The sequence below is a fragment of the Choloepus didactylus genome, chromosome 6 (genome assembly GCF_015220235.1).
Source record: "Choloepus didactylus isolate mChoDid1 chromosome 6, mChoDid1.pri, whole genome shotgun sequence".
Taxonomy (NCBI): Eukaryota; Metazoa; Chordata; class Mammalia; order Pilosa; family Megalonychidae; genus Choloepus; species Choloepus didactylus.
Genome location: NC_051312.1, coordinates 6898339 through 6917596, shown reverse-complemented (window position 1 = coordinate 6917596; position 19258 = coordinate 6898339). Strand labels below are relative to the sequence as shown.

At 40.1% G+C, this 19258-nt stretch overlaps 1 protein-coding gene across 6 annotated transcripts in view; it reads left to right on the top strand.

Moving 5' to 3' along the window:
* Positions 1–19258, top strand: part of PPP6R3 (protein phosphatase 6 regulatory subunit 3) — a 169536-nt gene that overhangs the window by 101925 nt on the left and 48353 nt on the right. For all 6 annotated transcript variants that reach the window (XM_037842026.1, XM_037842027.1, XM_037842023.1 and 3 more), the window contains exons 9-14: positions 2299–2428; positions 4614–4766; positions 8816–8965; positions 9836–9900; positions 12209–12324; positions 14058–14143. In XM_037842026.1, coding sequence (XP_037697954.1) covers positions 2299–2428; positions 4614–4766; positions 8816–8965; positions 9836–9900; positions 12209–12324; positions 14058–14143 — 700 coding nt within the window. The remainder of the gene's footprint in view (positions 1–2298; positions 2429–4613; positions 4767–8815; positions 8966–9835; positions 9901–12208; positions 12325–14057; positions 14144–19258) is intronic.

Sequence of the window (19258 nt, the reverse complement as noted above, 5' to 3'; positions counted from 1 at the left end):
CGGGATACTGATTACGTGCTTCAACTTGGCGGGCCTGGGCCAGGGGACCGGATCCGCCCCTGGGGAGGGTGGTGGGCACGGGCGACAGCGCCCTCCACAGCCCCCCAGGCCTGAGAAAGTGAGGCCGGAGGCAGGCCCCATTTCCTCACCCAAAATACCACCGTTAGGGGAGGCTTGCCGGAGGGAACCGCCTTTTCCCCACCCCCTTATCTTGCCCGGACACTCCCCGTTGCCAGTGCAACTCCCACCACCACCAGTGTGCATACACTGTTGCCAGACACCGTTGCCAGAGCAACTCCCGCCCCTTTTCAAACAACCTCCGTGCCCTCTTAGAACCAATCCTAACCTCCGCACCCTCTCAGAACCAATCCTAGCCTTTATCCCCTCAGCATTGGCTTGTAACAACCCCCGCCCTCTATGCCAGCCTATATAACCTGTGCTCACCCCTGAATAAAGCCTTTTTGTCCTTTTGTTCTACCCCTACTGGAGGAAGAGTGTCTTGTCTTTCCCTTCTCGCCGCCCTCCACACCTTGCACGCCACCGCCGGGGACCTGGCCAAGTCCCCCGCCTCGCCCTCGCCTCCGGGAAAGAGCCCCAGCCGCCGGTACCCTCCGAGCAACGCCGAGAGCCGAGGGTTCAGCAACCGGCCGCCCCCCACCCGAAGCAGTAGACGCGACCGCATCTTTCCAAATTTAAGTTCTAAATTTAATATAGCTCTTTTCCGAATAGTAACAATTTTTGTTTTGAATTTGGCAAATTGTGTCTATTTGGAAGAATAAAAATATGAGGTAGCCAAAAATTTTGAGTAAGACCATTGGGTGGGATAACTTGCGTCCTGAATATTAAAATGCCTGATTGTTATAATAAATATGCCTTTGTGATACCAGTGTAAGTGTTAAATCAGCATGGGTATTGACTGTCGGTACCTAGCTTGGTTCGTAAATTAATGTTCAAGAATTTATTAGATGAACAAGTAAACAAACTTAATTAAAGAATTTTAATATATGGTTTAATCTAGTTTTTCACATAATGGGGAAAGGCTGGATGTTTCTATAAACGTGGCTGAGAAGACAACTCATTACTTGTGGGAAGAGAATCATGCCTATGCCTGATATTTTAGACAAAAATAAATTCCAGATGAATTAAATTAAAAATAGTAGAAGAAAAAGTATACAAACACTCGAAGAACTATAGGATTGTATGGGAGTTTTAAACATGACATCCTGGATAGAAACTATAATGAAGAAGCTACGTTTGGCCACATAAATTGTTAAAACCTCTACACATTAAAATATACCATAATCGAAACAAGTTACTTTTTCTTTTTCCCAGTAATTGAGTTTCTGAATGTGGTTAAATGTAGCTCTTAGAATTATCTGTGGAGTATTTTAAGTAATAGTAATAACAACAGGCATTCTCTAGGTGCCCTTTGTATACATTAGCATAACCATCACAGCAGTTCTGGGGAGGAGATCTGATGTGAACCCTGTTTTCCATATTAGATCAAATAGCTGGTAAATGAAGAGGCAGCTTTGGTCTTGGGCAGTCTGGCTCCAATCAAAACATTATGAACACCATTTTACACTGCTGTCAAGCTCACACACCACTTTCAGATAACGTCCTTTAATTTGAACTTCATACCAAGTGTTTAGAACCCCCTCTTACCTGCCGCCTTTCCTCACCCCCTGGACTCCTTCCTCTCCCATTTTGAGAACCACTGTGCTCCGGCAGTAATTAGTACAATTGAGATTTGGGAGTCTCATTCCACATGTAACTGTTTTCCTGTAAGGAGTGGGTTATAATAAATGAGTATAGTGGGTTATAATGAGTATAGTTTGAGCTTTATGTAGAGGAATAATTTAAACCTAAAAGAGTAAATTTAGCCTTTTCAGTAGGAATAAATGTTGGTTACCCAAGAAAAACTGTAAGTACAGGTCTGTTTATTATTCTCATCTGAAACTGGCAGGTGAAAGGGTGTACCCTGTAATTCAAGGGTCGCGTCTTTTGCTTTCCTAATTTTCTGGTCAGTTAGAGAACTGCTACTAGTATAGCAGTTATAAGAAGTTAGGAGGTGTCAGAGATTGGGAAGAGACTACATATCATTTCTCATTTCAGTTGTGTTCTCTGATTCCCCTAAAGGTTTTATTATCCCGTATTCAGGTTTTTTACATCCTCTTTTGGTTTATTGCAGCCAGGAATGTTTATATATAATCATTATTGGTATTCCTACATGGCTGATACGGGGCAGCCTGAATAATTTGTTCTGAAATTATAAGTAAAATTAACTTTTGTTTCAAGATTTGAAGGCCATATAGAGATCTGCCCACCAGGCATGAGTCACTCAGCTTGCTCAGTCAACAAGAGTGTTCTAGAAGCCATCAGAGGAAGACTTGGATCTTTTCATGAACTCCTGCTTGAGCCACCCAAGGTAGGTCTGTTACCTTAAGCATGGCTGATCAGCCTAATAATTCTGTTTGAATAGTTGTTGGAAAGTATATGAATCTTGAGAATGACACAGCTAGCTACGACCAACATGTACAAAACATGCTCAAGGCCACACTGCCAGTTGTTTTTAATGCTTTTGATCCTGCTTTAGCAAAATAGTTTTTAATTGGCTTTTATCTCTATATATTGTCTACATTTGATAAGGGGGGTAGAATTAAAATTAAGCAAGGTATTCGCTTAGGAAACTGTAGCTTTTTTGTTCCTTCTATAAATTTTTGAGTAAAATAAATTACTTTCTTCTAGCATATTCTTATCATGTTTTCGATTTAAATTTAATCTTTCAAGGTCTGGTCTTTGAAGTCACGTTTTCTTGAATAGAATTGGAGCAGTACCATAGGCTGTTGGACAGATGCCTTATTTAAGAAACAGAAGGTTGAAGTTGAAAGGTGCTGCATGGAAAGAGATATGACTTTGGAGTGTTAGTTTTTTGGTAGAGAACATAGTGTGCTAGCCTAAAACTGAGAGTTCACTCAAGCAGGCCCCAGAAAGCACAAACAACAGAAAATGAAGGTCTAGAAAAGAAGGGTATCAGTGGTCCATAAATAGTGTTTTCCATTACACCCTGTGCCCCTGGGGTTGGTATGGAGATTTAAGTAGGGTAAGAGGCACGTCCTTCTGAAATCATAGGGTGGGGAATCCAGCTCGATGAGAGCTCTATTCCCAGCACCAGCTCTTACACTTTCCTCTTCCCTCCTGCCCATTAGCAAGGGCGCCCACATCCTCGCCATTGTAGCATGTGGCTCTGTGGCTGTCTACTCTGAATTATCGGGAAGTTGTTATACTAGTTTCTCTCTTCTCTTAGATGTTTTCTGTTTCTTTAGCTCCTTTTGGGAAGTAGAGAACATAAAATAATTTGAAAATATCCATAACCTAGGGAGTCAAGCTCAACTAGCTTCCGGATTGTGATTGTCTTTTAAGATGGCCAGTGCTACCAGTGAGGGAGTGCCGGCTCCCCTCTGCACTATGTGTTCCCCTCATTCTCTGGACTGATTCCTGCCACATCTTGTCTGACTCCAGCCTGTGTTGGATGCACTGTGTGTTTGGCTCTCACCCTCAGGGAAAGTGCCTGTGTTGGTGTCTGACAGCTACTGTAAGTGGCATGTTTCATTCTAGACCTAGGGGGGAAGAATAGGAGAATAAGGAAAGAAGAAAAAAGAATATAGGAGAAGAGGAGGAGAAATCACAAGTGGAAGGTGGAGATGGGAAAAGGATCTGAGAAAGAAGAGGGGTATGTGATGAAGTGCCACTGACCTGTGTCTTAGATGGCCTACCCATCTTCTTTCTAGGTGGAAAAACAAGGCAACAGCTAATGTGGATTCTCACATTTTTATTCCTCTTGGCCCTGATTCAAAAATAAGGCAGTGTCTCGTTTGGACTTCCTCTCTTTTACTCCTAGGAGTGAGTGAGGTCAGTTGGTACCTGATTTTACTCTATAATGTGGTGTGTAAGTAGATCCATTAAGCTTTTTAAGAAGTCTGTCAACTAGCGCTGTCTTACATGGAGTAAAACTGAGCCTTATCATTCCATTAGGCCTCAAGAGGAGAAGGCCAGGGGTTCAGATGGAGCAGGGGGGTAGTGGGTGCTGGTGTGGTTGGGGAAGTTCAGAAAGGGCAACCTAACCGGTTGACTACAATTTGTCTCTGTTAACTGTCAAACCTCTGAAATTTCCAAATGTTCTGCTTCTGTCTTTTGTGCTTTCAAACAATGGAAACACCTTTTTATGGACAAGAATAGGTGTTAAGTGGATCACATTTCAGGATTGTGACCCAGAGGCAACTTCTGAATTTGTATTTTTATCACAGATTTTGCAAAGATGGAGGACTGTTCCAAAACCACTTGTAACTTCTTTTAGCTTCTTACATTTTGGTCAAGTTTTGGAATATTGTACGTACTTTTCATGGATTTCTGTAGTTTTCTTCTTTCTTCCTGGTTATTTCATCATATCTTAAACTTATTACAAGCAGCTTCAGACGTTCTTTCCAGTGTAGAATTCAGGTCAGATTATTTGCCAAGGTCGGTTTCCCTAGTATTATATCTTAGCACAAACCCTTTATGCTTGTTGGTTGGTTTTTTTAATGAACTTAATTGGAAAGCTTTTTCTCCCTCAGAAAAGTGTGATGAAGACCACCTGGGGTGTGCTGGATCCTCCTGTGGGGAACACCCGCCTGAATGTGATTAGGTTGATCTCCAGCCTCCTTCAGACCCACAGCCGCAGTGTGAATGGGGACCTTATCGAATTGAACAGCATTGGAGTAATATTGGTAAGATCTCCCTCACATGTCTTAATTTGCCCTTGACCTGTTATGCATCTGTGACTCAAGTTACAATCTCACAAAGTTTCAGTATGTTTCGATGACTTTTCTTGGTCTGAGCATAAGTGGTTTTATAAATACTTTTTGCATATAGTTTATTGTACATTTTGAATGCTTGTGATTTGTCACTAGTTACTTAATGTTGCTGAGTGTAAAGGACAATGACAAAGGATTTCACGGGTGACTAGGACACAGGCCTTTTCCTGAGGAAGCACAGTCTCACAGGCAAGAGACAGAGTGCAGTCACACCCTTCAGGGTTTCCTCAGCACTTGTCTGTTTTTTTCCCTTGAACTGTGAAACTGATTCACTTGTTCTGTTAATCTCCTGCACCCCTCCCCCCCAATATAAGAATATGAAAAACCACTAAAAAAAAACAACTATAAAATGAACCATTCCCCTCATGCCCCTGACTGAAAGCCATTAGTGGTTGGTGTGTGTCCTTGCAAACTTCTTTCTGCACACATTCATGTCTATGTATAGGTTATATTACTCTTTAAGAAAATGGAATTCCGCTGTATGTACCATTTTGGGACAGCAGTTTTCCACTAATATTGAGAGCTACCTATTTTTCTTGCCTGCTTTTTTTTTTTTAATTCATTTTTATTGAGATGTATTCACATACCATGCAGTCATACAAAGTGTACGTTCAGTTCACAGTACCATTATATAGTTGTGCGTTCATCACCAAAATTAATTTTTGAACATTTTCATTACCACACACACACAAATAATAAGAATAAAAATTAAAGTGAAAAAGAACGATCAAAGTAGGAAAGAACACTGGGTGCCTTTTTTTTTTTTGCCCCCATTTTTCTACTCATTCATCCAAACACTGAACAAAGGGGAGTGTGGTCTATATGGCTTTCCCGATCATACTGTCACCCCTCATAAGCTACGATTTTATACAATCGTCTTCAAGATTCATGGGTTCTGGTTGTAGTTTGATAGTTTGAGGTATTTACTGCTAGCTATTCTAAGTCATTAGAACCTAAAAAGGGTTTTCTGTAATGTAAGAGTGCCACCAGAGTGACTTCACGGCTCCTTTTGGAATCTCTCAGCCACTGAAACTTATTTCATTTCCTTTCACATCCCCCTTTTGGTCAGGAAGATGTTCTCCATCCCACGATGCCGGGTCTAGATTCCTCCCTGGGAGTCGTCTTCCGTGTTGCCGGGGAGATTCACTCCCCTGGGTGTCAGATCCCACGTAGGGGGGAGGGCAGTGATTTTACCTGCCAAGTTTCGCCTGCTTTTTAAAAGCGTCTGCACAATATTTAGCCAGTCCCTTATGATTAGCATTTGTGTTGTGTCTGATTTTCTAATTTCACAATATGCTGTACTAGACATCCTTTTTCTTATATCCTTGCATACTTGTGTGAATATTTCTGAACCCTAAGTTCCTGAAGTAGAATAGCTGGGTCAAAAGATTTGTGTGTTTGAAAATGAGTAGACACTGCTCCTTCCCTTGAGTGCAGCTAAGACATCCGTGTGCCCGCTGTCACTGTTTGAGTCCTCTTTCTCCCCACTCAAGCCTGTCCTGGGTTTTGTCTTCACGTCAGAGACAAACATGAGACTAAACTGTGCATTCATTATTCCACGTCTAATGCCTAACATTAAGGTTTTTTTGATTGTAGCAGAAACCCCCTAGACTGACTTCTGCAAAACTAAGGAAGTTCTCTTAAGCAGATAGCAGAGTAGTTTATGAAGCCCAGGACATGAAGTCCTTTCATACTGCCCAAGGGACCCCGCATGTAGGCAGGAAGCTTGAGAGCCACCAGGAAACCAGGTACCCTGTGACCTCTGAGCACTGCTCCTCACTGAGAGACCTTCTCTGCTTCTCTGTACACACAGCTGTGTGTCCGTGATCCGTGGCTCAGTGTCTCTGTCTCCATTCCACAGTCCTAGAAGAGAGGCTCTGTGCAGGCAGGTGTCTACTTCTCAGAGAAGAGGGGAGGGTTACTGTAAAGGTGTCCACTAACTGCATATACTAGTTTTACTTTCAATACAAATGGGCTCATCCTCTCCATTCCTCCTTTATAACAAGTGTTCTTCACTCATGAACATCTTACCGTGCAACCGACTGTTGTCCCATGGCCTCTGATAAGCTGTGTTTAAACAATGCCTGCAGGTCTCCATATTGGGGTGATGTGTATACCCTTTTTTCTCCTTGCTGGTTTAAGAGATGAAAATTGGTTTATATGTCTTTGCTGCTTCACCTTGCACTTCTGTGTTATGGAGATGGCTGCTTTCCTTAAACCTCATGAACCAACCTCTGTGAGCTCTAAATGTTTCTTTTGCAGCTTCCTCACCTCTCTCAGCCTTCATAAGACCTTGCTCTGGATTATAATCCATGCTTTGGTTTAAGGGAATGTTTGATATTCTATCCGGACCCTGAAAACTTTCTTTTTATCAGCAGTAAGGATGTATAGATTTTTTCCTGAGACACTTGTCAGTCATCTTGTAAACGAAAGGAAAGAGAAAGAGCTCAGGAATGGTGGTCTGGGCTCCCCTGGCCCTGAGACCCCTAATTTCCTGGTTTTGTGCTTAGAGTCCAGAGGTACAGCTCCATTCCTGAGCTTGCTCTTACTGCTCTGCCTCTGCAGCTCAGAGGCCCAAGGACTAACACTCAGCTGTCTGTTCACACCGCACATTTTGGGAGTCTTTGGGGTGTTTCATAGGAGGGCCTTGGTGTCTGCTCATGTGACTGGTTCTGTAATGTACACCATATATACATTTCTTGTGTAATCCTGATTATCAAACCCTGCATGTGAGAGGGGTATCTGTTTTTCAGATCATGCTCATGAGAGAGTGGTAAGTTCCATGGTTATAAAGTTATGGAGCCAAGATTTGAATTCACACCCAGTTTCAATCCTATACCTGGTTCAGCAAGCTACCATTTACTTTCTAGTGCTGAAATATTTTTTAGTTCTTATGTTTCAGGCTGGGTTCTATAGCTAACATATCAGTATTGGGCATGGAGATCAGGAAAGTTTTAGAGAGAAAGATGAAACGTGAAAAGGATTTGTTTCCTCACATGGTCATTGCCCTCTGGAGACGTAGCTTTTGCCTGCCCTCTACTGGTGTGCAGAACTCCAGGAATATCACTTTTCACCTCTGCCTCTGGGATTCTCCCGGAAGTCGTCAGTTTCTAGTCTTGAATCTGACTAACACTAGCTGTACACTCTCGTTAAATTTATTCTCGTGTTAATCTTTAGAGCTACTTTTTAGTGATAATGCATTTGCTAAAACTCTTAAAATTAATCAATACTTTTTCCTTTTGGGATTAGATAACCAGACTCAGTGATATCCTGAACACCCACTCTGACTATGCATTTTGTGCTTTTAGGCGTTGTCTTTCCTTTTTGAGATGATATTACTTTTTCAAGGAATTTGGAAAACCTTTGCACTCCCAGGAGATTCACACATCACTGCATTTCAGGCCTGACTTCTGTTTTGCTCCATTCAGTTGACAGTTCTAGAATTTTTCAGTGCCTGAATGGTTATTGTTCAGTTGTGAATATCTTAAGATTGCGGCTATATTTTTGTCTACTCTGTCTCCCTTAACAAACCTAGCACAGTGCCCTGCATAAAAACTATCAGTGAATATTTATTGAATCAAAAGGAAATTCTCATAAATTTCTTTAAAAACTTGAAAATTTACTGAACTTAGTATCTGCATTAGTTGCTTCAAAAGCTTAAAAAGACACTCCCTTTCTGTTTGAGGAACTTACTCTTGTCTTTTCTTCATAAATTTATTGTTGATTTCTACTTTATTCCATGAAATTGTGGCATGTCAAACAAGCAGATGTTATTTAGGCTATGAAGAATGATGTTTCAGACCTTTAACATACACTCATATTCCTTTAAATTAGTCCTTTGAAGCTGAGAGCATGCCATTTTACTTTAAACCATTAAATCACCATTTGTTAAATGTGTTGAAGTAGTGGCTTACACACTGAATTAACTAAATTAAACAAAGCATTGCTTTTCTTTTGTGTAGGACATGTTCTTCAAATATACGTGGAATAACTTTTTACATACACAAGTGGAAATTTGTATTGCACTGATTCTTGCAAGTCCTTTTGAAAACACAGAAAATGGCACAATTGCTGAGCAAGACTCTACTGGTGACAGTTTGTTATTGAAACATGTAAGCTCACTTGGTCTCATTTGTTCTTCCCCTCTCTCCTTGTGATAGCATTTTCCATCTCATTGTGAAATGAATTGAGGTTTAAGGGCATGGGGTTAGCTTTCAGAGTTGAAAGATTTAACTGTCATGTTTTCATTGCGTTTTTTACCAATGATAATATAATCAAATCTTGGACAAATAACCATTACAAATGAACTGACTTCTAAGAAAAAGGTATTCTAAGTGGCCTGCCTATTTGATAAAATTAATAGATTTGAAGATTATAGGTCTTTTGAAGATGAGAAGAACCATGGAAATTTAAGCACCACAGAAAACACTTGAGCATTAGGACATACCAGGGTTTAATTTCTGGAGCTGAATTCATGACTGAAATACGGGAGAAGTGAGTTCGGTGTCATGTTTAGCAAGCCCCTTCTTGGAGTCTGTTTTGTTTTCTGTCATTTAAGAGGTGATTTTAGGAAGTCAGGCTTCAGGTTTCTTCTTGCTTGGAAGTTCTATGGTTCTAAGTTAAATTTTTGTTTTTTTGCAAGGGCATAATAATCGTTATTCCATTTTAATTTTGGTCAGGCTCTGTATTTTCGTGGTTGATAAAGCCACGCTTTGCTTTAGGTCAACTTGTTGCATATGGAGTACCTGTGATACTATAGTTGGCCTGCAGGTGCACTGCTGAAGGGTTTATTGAGGCTTTGAATCCCTGTTGTCTTCTGGGGGCCTTGAGTAAACTTACCATCACACCACATTTGGCTTAACCAGTATCCTTACATGCTGTGCATACCACTCATCTGTTTAACTAGAGTTCTGTTTAATTTAAAGGTTTTGTGTCTTTGACTTTTACACAAATGTTAATTGGAATATTCTTTTTTTACTCAGCTTTTTCAAAAATGTCAGTTAATAGAACGAATACTTGAAGCCTGGGAAATGAATGAGAAGAAGCAGTAAGTAACTTGTTTTATAATAGGAAATCAGTTTGATTTATAACGTGAGGAATATGTACCCCTTGCCCTAGACAGAGCAAAGTGAAAATAATTACATGATACCAGCCACTTTACAGGTTAAATGATTCTCTTGCTACCTACAGATTATTTTATTGTAAAATATTTTTCTAATAATTTATTTTTAGATCTTCCTATTGCTCCACCTCTCCTGAGGGGAAACCAGGGAATTGGGAGTGCCCCCCAGCTCTGAACTGCCTTCCAAACTTCCGGGTCATTATTGAGTGGCTGATATTCTTTTGAGAGAATAATGTGGAATTGAAAGAGTTGTGAAGTCAGTTTCTCTTTGAAATCAGAACAGAATGCCGTAGGTGTCTGCGCACATTCTAGAGAAGGGTCACTTCCTACATGGACTAGAGGGAAAAATTGTTTGGTGTTTTCTGGTTTAGAACATTTTCATTAGTTGATGGGCAAGGTTATTTGGTATGTTATTTGATACGTGAGCAGCTTTGTTACTCAGCACTTTTCTTCCTAGTGGTGGTGTCTGTCACGGCATTCATGTCCATTGCCTAGGGACCTTTCATGTCACGCCTGAAATTCTGGACGAGGCATGTAGGGTGTGTTTTGAAAATGCTCTCAAGGCATGATTCTTGAGTGCATTTGTTTTAAGTCAGGTTTATTGAGGGATAAGTCTCCTACAGTGAGATTGCATCCTTTCCTGGTGTACAGTCTGTAAATTCTGATAAATGCATCCAGTTGTGAAACCACCCCCACAGTCAAGACAGAGACCACTTCCATAACCTTAAAAAGTTGTCTCATGCCTCTTTTAGTTGATTTCTTCCAGGAGTCTTCTCACTCTGTGTCTCTGTTCATACCCATCTCATGGCCATTCCCAAGAGAGCTAGGAAACACGAGAGGTGTCAGCTTTGCTTTGTGAGGTTTGATTTTTTTTTTTTTTTTTTTTTGATTGCTTAATAGACTCATAGCACTTTGATTCCACTCTGTGTGTGGGAAATTTTGCATCTAGTTAGTGTGCTGCAGGGAGCATGTCTTGGCAGACCTCAGCTGTATTTTTGCAGATGGATCCCCTCCCCGGTTGCTGTGTGGGGCCAGATTGGCATCTCTGGTTCCATTCTGACCCTATCTCAGTCCTTTCCTCTCTCTGGCCGGCACTCAGATATCCCGTGTGCTTCTCGTTCTCCTTGAGCTCCAGATTGTGGAGACATGGCTAACAACCCCCCACCCCCCCCCACATACACACACATTGAGGGATACTGAAATAGCTTTTCTCGTGTTTCTTTGCACCAGAAGCCCAAAGAACATTGGAAGCCCTGAGCCCCAAAACCTGCAAGAGGGTCTTAATTTTCACCTTTGGGCTTGAGGGAGTGCAGATGAGCATCTGACTTAAGTAGCATGTAAGGAACACTTGGGTCTTTGGATCTTTTTGTGACTCTAAGAAGCTCCTAGCAGCTTAGTTGAGATTAATCTGTGCCTTCTCACTCTTGGGTATTCCCAGATGCTGTAAGATTATCTAACAGATATTTCCAGGCAAGCTTGAAGCATGGAGTAGTTTTTTCGGTGGCTCCTGAAAGTTCTTCTTCTAAGCAAAAAATTCTTGTTTCTTCCCTATGTGTAACCAAATGTCTTTTGTTTCATAGAATTACAAGTGTTGACATTTTGTAAATAGAGAAGTCAACATTGATATGAAACGTTTGTCTAAATGTAAAGAATGATCAGAATTGGAAAGATGGATCCTGAATAGGAGAAAAGGATGAGGAATAAATGTGTTCGAAGCAGCATTTGCACAAGTAATATTTTAACTTGAGAAATGCCATCAGTACTTAACTATCTCTGTTAATTAATGCTAGGATTAAAATTTGATGTTTTTTAAGGAAATGAACCAGCAGAGTTACTTACCTGAGTTCCCTACAATCTAATCAAAGTTTTAAAAAGTAGTTTTACAAAAAGGTAACGGAAAGTCAGAGAAACATTAGACATCAGTTAGTGTTTGGGGTAGTGGGGTTAAGGGGTTGTTTTGTTTGTTAAGATAATATGTTGCTGAAGATTAATGGTTTGGTTTGCGTATTTGAATACAGTGTGTCATGCTGATTAAGGCTACAGTATAATCTTTTAAGTTGACAGATTTCAGACTCTCTGCCCTTGTGCTGTTTCTCCTTCATTTCCAGTCATGGTCGTCATCTTCTGTCCCCTTAGATTTTAGAATGATTGCTTAATTAGACAGTGTTTACCAAACTCTTTCATCACTCCATCCAATTAGGGATCTGAATGTTTGTCTGTTACGCCTTAACAGGGCTGAGGGAGGAAGACGGCATGGTTACATGGGACACCTCACAAGGATAGCCAACTGTATCGTGCACAGCACTGATAAGGGCCCCAACAGTGCATTAGTACAGCAGCTTATCAAAGGTAAGTTTATGGAATTTTAATTAAATTTTTGTTGGGCTGGAAAAAGGAGTTAAGGGTAAAGTGGAAGTACAGCATTTGTAATAACTATTTCTGGAGTTACTTTATATTTTGCAAATTGGAGAATTTGAATGAGATTCTTGAGAATTTGTTTGAACAGTATAGTTCTCTGTTCTTTTTTCTGCAGTTCTAGTAAATATTAGCAAGTTTGCCCAAGTTCAGCATACTACAGTTACCCAATTTCATTCTCAAAAAGCATTGTTCAGTAAATCATTCTCCAGTATTTTGAGCCTAAAGTGCAGGTATTCTGGCAGTTGAGCTATTTGAGCTATAATTACACTTGCCTTTTATTTTCTTTTGAAGGCTACACACACACACACACACACACACACACACATATACACTTATATATATATATATATATATATATATATATACTCTTGAACTTGAATGTTAAAGCATGCACCAGCACTTCTGCCATATCTCCATCATCAAATGAGGGGTATTGGCTCTTGAGGACTCTTTGTATACTAGGATTTAAATTTAATCAGTCTAAGTTTACTTGAAAGAAACTACATGGGTGCCTTTTACACTAGCACCCAGACCACAAGTCTGTCTCTTCTAAAGTGACACCCCAAAGAGCTTCTTTTTACCCTGGGTTCTTAGACCTAAGGAATTTCTAGTCCTGGGACTTACTCTGAATGTGAAAACTCTAAAACCTGTGGTACAGAATTCATTCAGAGTTACCTTGCTGAAAATCAATTCCCAGTGTGTCCTTCATTTTATTGCTTAAGAATGTGTGTGCAAGAGGGTGTTACCTATTGAGTGAGTGTTAAATGCCAAGATTGTCTCCCAGTGTTGGGAAGATGGGGCTTGCCTACCTACAGTTTTGCTTCCGGAGGGATGTATAAGCCAGTTCATCACAGTTTATGTCTTCATGAAAGAGCACCCACATGATGTGATGTGTTTTTTAAATAATTCTTTTTATTGAAATTGCTTGCCAGGTGTATGTATGTGAGTGCACACATGTGCTTAAACCAGAGTTGCCAGGTGACCACTTTATTGTAGTAAGTCCTCCCAAATTGCAGTCATGCTTTTGCTGTCTCAGGAAAACATCTCTGTACCCCTTTCATGGAAGTTTCTCTGGAAGGTGGGATTTCACTGTTGCCTGTGTGTCTGTAGGCTGGCCCGTGGTGCAAATGTTTAGGAGACATTGTCTTAAAGATTTGGGGAAGCTGAGCTGAATGTCATAAAATATTTGTTGGCCAGATGCCAATCAGTATATCTCAGGAAAGCGTGTGGAAGCTAATATTTGCAGCATTTCCTAAACTTACTTGACAATGGGCAATGGGGACCCCTCCCGCCTCCAAAAAAAAAAAAAACCAAACCTATTACCTTTCTCAGAAGAGCTTGTTGGAAACAAAGTTTTCAAGTTAAGTTTCTACCAAAAGATTTCCAGAAACTTGTTAATTGCATATGGGGCTGCTTAGGGCTCTTGGCATCAAGCTAGACGGTTTGGGGGTGTCTCGTTCTTGAAAGTCTTGGGGATCAGGTTGTGAGAGATCTGTCTGATGTGGTTCCTCTCCGAGCACTGGACTCTCGCCCAGTTACTCATCCAAGATGCCATGTGTACCCCTGATGAGCCCAGGGCAGTTCCACTCTTTACCTGTTTACTCTGTTTGTCTCTGTGCAGGTCACTGTAATGATGATGCTTTTTTCCTTTTCTCACTCTAAAGATCTTCCAGATGAAGTCAGGGAGCGATGGGAGACCTTCTGCACAAGCTCCTTAGGAGAAACTAACAAGAGGAACACGGTAGATCTAGTAGGTTTTACAAGGTTACATTTATATGTTTTCAGTGCTGTCTTAGCATTTGCCCATTTATTCAGAAAGATGTAAAAGATCTTCCGTTTGGTCCAGTAATTATGGGCCAAGGATAAGTTCATGTCTCTTTACCAGGAAGGGAGGTCAGTATTACAATATTCTTTCTACTCGGTCTATTCAGCAACTAATGACCTGCCTGACACGGAAAAAGGGTACAAAGAAGCCACCTATTTCTACTTCGCAGCACGTGTAGTTTCATTTTCCTCAGTGTCCTGCTTCCCAAGCACCTCAGAAAAACCACCTAGCTGTCTTCTGGTTCTGTTTGCTATGTGGCTTTAGTTAGAAAAGCTAAATATTGGGGAGTTTTCTAATGTTATTGAGTTGAGTTTACCCTCATTTTTGATAATATCTAATGGTGGAAAATTTTACAGGTGGCTTTGAAACTCCAGTTTTAAAGTACTGAACAAAAATGATACTTTTAGCCAGGGAATAATGGCATTGATAATTTTAAAAAAATTATATTGGACTTTGGAATGTATTTTTTGGTTGTTTTGGTTTTTTTTAAAACATGTTACATTTTAAGGTAAGTATTGTTTTTTCTTTTGCTTTTAAAGATGGGATAAAGCCTTTCCTTTCTTAATCACATGCCAGTGGATTACCAGGGTGGTAACCTTGACCTAGATAGAAACAGTGCCTGACTCTGCATTCAAGTCTATGGATCCGGCATTTCATTCTATATTGGAAATTCAGTAACTGCAATCTTGACTTTCTAGCGTACAATAATACCTTGACCATTAGGCGTTCAGGTATCTGGCAACCTTTTCTGTTCAGAACATAATTTGGAAACAAGAGGGAAACAGAAAGGTCTTGGGACCCCCAGAACAATCACCTGATTATTCTGTGTCACACTCCCCGAGGGGCCTGTTTCCTTTTACTTTGTAGATTGTCTGACACACCCGGTGTTTTTTCCAGAGTCTTGCCAAATTGTTGGGTAATGTCTTTTCAGGTGGGTATAATAATAGAATTAAGAAGTGTTAGGAGTTGGAAGACTAAAAAAGAAGGTGTGTGTGGCCATTTAATTAAAATAGGTCTAATGGCCCTTAGTTTCTCAGTGTGTTACAAGCCCAGCAGGGGAACTGATGTTTGTAATGACAGCCCTGACTGACCTAGGAAGGCTTAAGTAATTTTTAATGAACATAGTACTCATTTTGTTTATTCCCTAATCAAATTGGTTAAAATAATTTAATCTGGGTTAGATAACCAGAATATCATCTAACTTGACAGTTCTAGATAATGAGGGTTTTATTATAGCGTGCAATTGTCCTCTTATACTGTTAAATTACATATAATTTTAGAAAGGGCCCCATATTGACTTCCTTGTTAAGACTGCAAGCAATGAGCCTCCCTCAAGGGGATTTTTGTCACGTTTCTTATTTAAAAAGGAATATTAATATTAATTCTGATTTTTGTTTGGGAACCTTCTTTTAAAATTAACGTTTGGTTGACTTCAAGGGTGAAAGTCAAAAACGTGCAGTTAAACTTATCAGGATTTTTTAAAAACTTCCTTATCTTAGGTAATTTCCCTTGTGAACAATTCTGAGCAAAGGACTTCCTGCCAATTCAGATAATCCTTAGTTACTTTACATGATGCTATCAGCATCATGAGGTGATCGTGTGTAGATTTTTATGTATTTATGTATAGAAGTATGTTTGCACACAGTGCAAAATAAATTTTCAGTCCCCTTTGAGTCAGACCCTTCTAGGCATTTACATCTGTCTAGAAGCTCAGTTCTCTTTTGCCTGTTGCACTTTATGCCATCATATTTAGACTACATAAATAATCTAGAGTAGGGCAAAATATGGAGAAGTTGATTTATCAAGCAAAAGTGTTGAGACTGATAGAACCCTGTTAACATTGCTGGTCCCCATATTGAGTTAGCCCATTCATTAATTTTGCTGTCTTTTGAGACTTTTCAGGTTGATTTCTCAAGACCTTTTTCAATTCTTTGGTCCCAAAGACTTTGTTAAATGCCATTTCCATTCCGTTTTAAGTCCTTCCAGTAGAGAATTTTGCTTTGTAATATTTTTAGGGACACAGATGTTACAAATTTTAAGGATGCTTATGCATTAATCCCTAGGCCACCAAGGAAACTTTAACTGCAGCCTCCAGTCTCTTCGTTTTCCTGCCCAGAATGTTTTTAGGCCGTATCCCAGTTGGATTGGTTATTACGCCCTAGAGAAAAGTATGCCAGTGTGAATATTGAAAACACAACTTAGTCGGTAAATCCAGTGGACCTTGCCCTCGCAAAAATCACACAAAAAAGAGCACCCACAGTATAATGTAATACAAAGCCTGAGTAAAAACATTGACCTTCTTAATTGTTTCTGAAGATACTCATCCTGGAATTGGCAGATAGGTGATAAATTGCTTATCTCTGCCTCCCTTCCCAAGGGGATAAGGTAGATTAGATACAGTGCCTAGATTTCTTTGGTTTGAATGAAGATGACTCAGTCACCTCTCTGGGAACCATTTCAGGTATGTTCATAGGATTTGAATTCAGCCTGTAGTTCAGCACCATGTGCATGAATCAGTACTTTATGTTCCCCTGGCTTTTTCTTATTTTTTTTCTCTTCGCAGCGAGGATATGTTAATTTATACACTGAAAACGTACTTGTCCTAATGGCTGTAGGCCAAGGATCTGCTCAGTTAGGTAGGGTAAGACGTGCCAGCCCAACCAATCTCCCATCACTTCTGGTGCAACATTTTAATTACCCTCTCTGAGATGTTCACAGTACTTTAATCTTTTGGCCCTGTCTTGCCAATATAGGTGCACAGTGGATTCGTATGTTGCCTATAGTTTCATTTATGTTGGGCTTAACACTTGGTGTGTTTTGACTACATCCATAAAGCTGTGTTTTTTGACAAATCCCCAAACTGAAAATTGTCAAGAGTTTAGATGGAGTAAATTTAGTTAGTGTAGGAAATGTTTTTGAATTCCTTTGGAAGATGGAGTTTCATTCTCTGCCTTCGTCTGCAAGGAAGAAAACGTCTTTTAAAAGTGTTCGTGCTGCTTTTCTTATTTTTTTTTTTAACCAGTTAACACATATTTGTTGGTAAAATGAAAAAACCTGGTCTCTTAAATCCAAACAATCTCTCCAAATATTTGGCAATTACAAGTTTCTTTCCCATTACTAGAGGTCATGTAGAGTGATAAGGGTGTACACGGGTGAGCTGCCTGGAGATTCCATAGGTCTGGGGAGGAACATGAGAGTTCATATTCCTAGTGTCATTTCGAGGCTGGGGGTCCACGTTGGGGCACACATTTTGCTCTGGTGGGCCTCAGAGGTTAATATTCACATCATGCTTGGGATTTTCCTTAGCAACCTTATCAGCCAAGGTGAAGAAAATGTCTGTTTGCTTTTTCTTACAACAGCGGTTAATAAATAGAAAGTTTATTATGAAAGAAGGTATTGTTAACATATCAAGATTTTTTTCACTGCAACATTGAGTTTACTTTACTTAGGATACACCTAGCTTGGCAAGAGTATTCTTATATACATGTTACTTCCTCAAAAGTTATAACTATATTTGTTCTCATTTAGGATTCGTTTATTAGTATTTGTTAATTCACTAAATATTTCAGTGTCAACTGTGTGCCAGGCACTGAGGATATAGTACTAAACAAGATGAGCCAAAAAAAAAAAAAAAAATCCTGCTTTAAAGGCGCTTAAATTCTAATGGGGGTGACAGATAAACAAATGAGTAAGATATATGAATATCAGTTGATAAGTGCTATGGAGCCAAAAGCAGGGAAGGGGGATAAGGGAGAGGTTTGGGTGGTGTGCAGTTTAGAATAAGGTGGCCCGTGTAAGCCTCTTTGAGAAGGTTACATGTATGTAGAGGCTTAAAGGAAGTGAGGGCAAGAGGCCCTGGGGTTAGGTCATTCTCAGTATGCTCAGGGACCACAGGGACCAGCAAGTTGTCCACTGTGACTGTCATAGAACTAGCAAGCAAAAGAACAGTAGGGAATGAGGTCAGAGAGGCATTAAGGGCACGATCTTGTAGAGCTCTTTAGTCTACAGTGGGCATTTTTGTTTTTAATGTTGGTGAGATGGGAAGCCATTAGGTTGTGTAATGAGTGGCATCATTTCATATGCATTTTTAAAAGGTCATGATGCATCTTCCCTGCTAGTCTGACCTAGGTGACTATTCTACTGTTAGAAAGTCACACCTTCAAAGATCTCAACCAGAAAATTCCTTTGGGAGATATAAGATTTGAGGGTGTTAAATCTTCATGAGTTAGAGTATTAATCCTCTCCAGCTGGCTGCTGAGAGGAGGCTCTGAGAGGAAATGAAACGGGAAAGGCACTAAGCCGTTGGAGAATAGGGGGGATGATGGAAGGGTTACAGGAAAAAGATGATGTTCTGACAAGTTTTACCCACTTGACAATGCCAAGGTCAGTTCTTCCAAAATCTACATCTGATTCAGCAACACTGGTAGAGGAGGTGTTTACTAAACTGGCCCACCCAACATTTGTAGAAATTTTTACAAGGTATCCACTGACCTGTTTTTTTTTAAAAGCCATCACTTTGGCTGTTGGGTTAAGAACAGAATTTAGAGGGAGAAAGTTAGGAGCAGGATGATGGGTTCACTGCCTGTGATATTTAGCATTGATTGAGGCGAGAGATACGGTAGCTTGCACTAGGGAGGTGGTGACATACTTGGTCTATAGAAGTGATGGGATTTGGGGTTATATTTTGAAATTGGAGCAGGTAAAGGTGAGTGGGATAGAAGAAACAAGAAACTGTTTTTTAGCCAAGAAAGTAGAGAAAGTAGCATTTACTGAGATGGAAATGCCTCAAAAGGAGCATGTTTGGAATTGTAGATCAGGAAATCAGTTTTGAGGTTTGGAGTGGTATGAATCTGAGTAGCAAGTTTCCCTTGACAGGTAAATTAAATGGTCTTTTAGCTCTTTTTATTGATAACTATTTCAGACCAGGATGATATGGATAGAGTTGGAATTACCACATCTTTTCATGAATGTAATTGTGAAGGCGTGCATGCATTGTGCTGTTGTCAGTAATAACTTGCTAAAACAGTAGTTTCTCTTTGG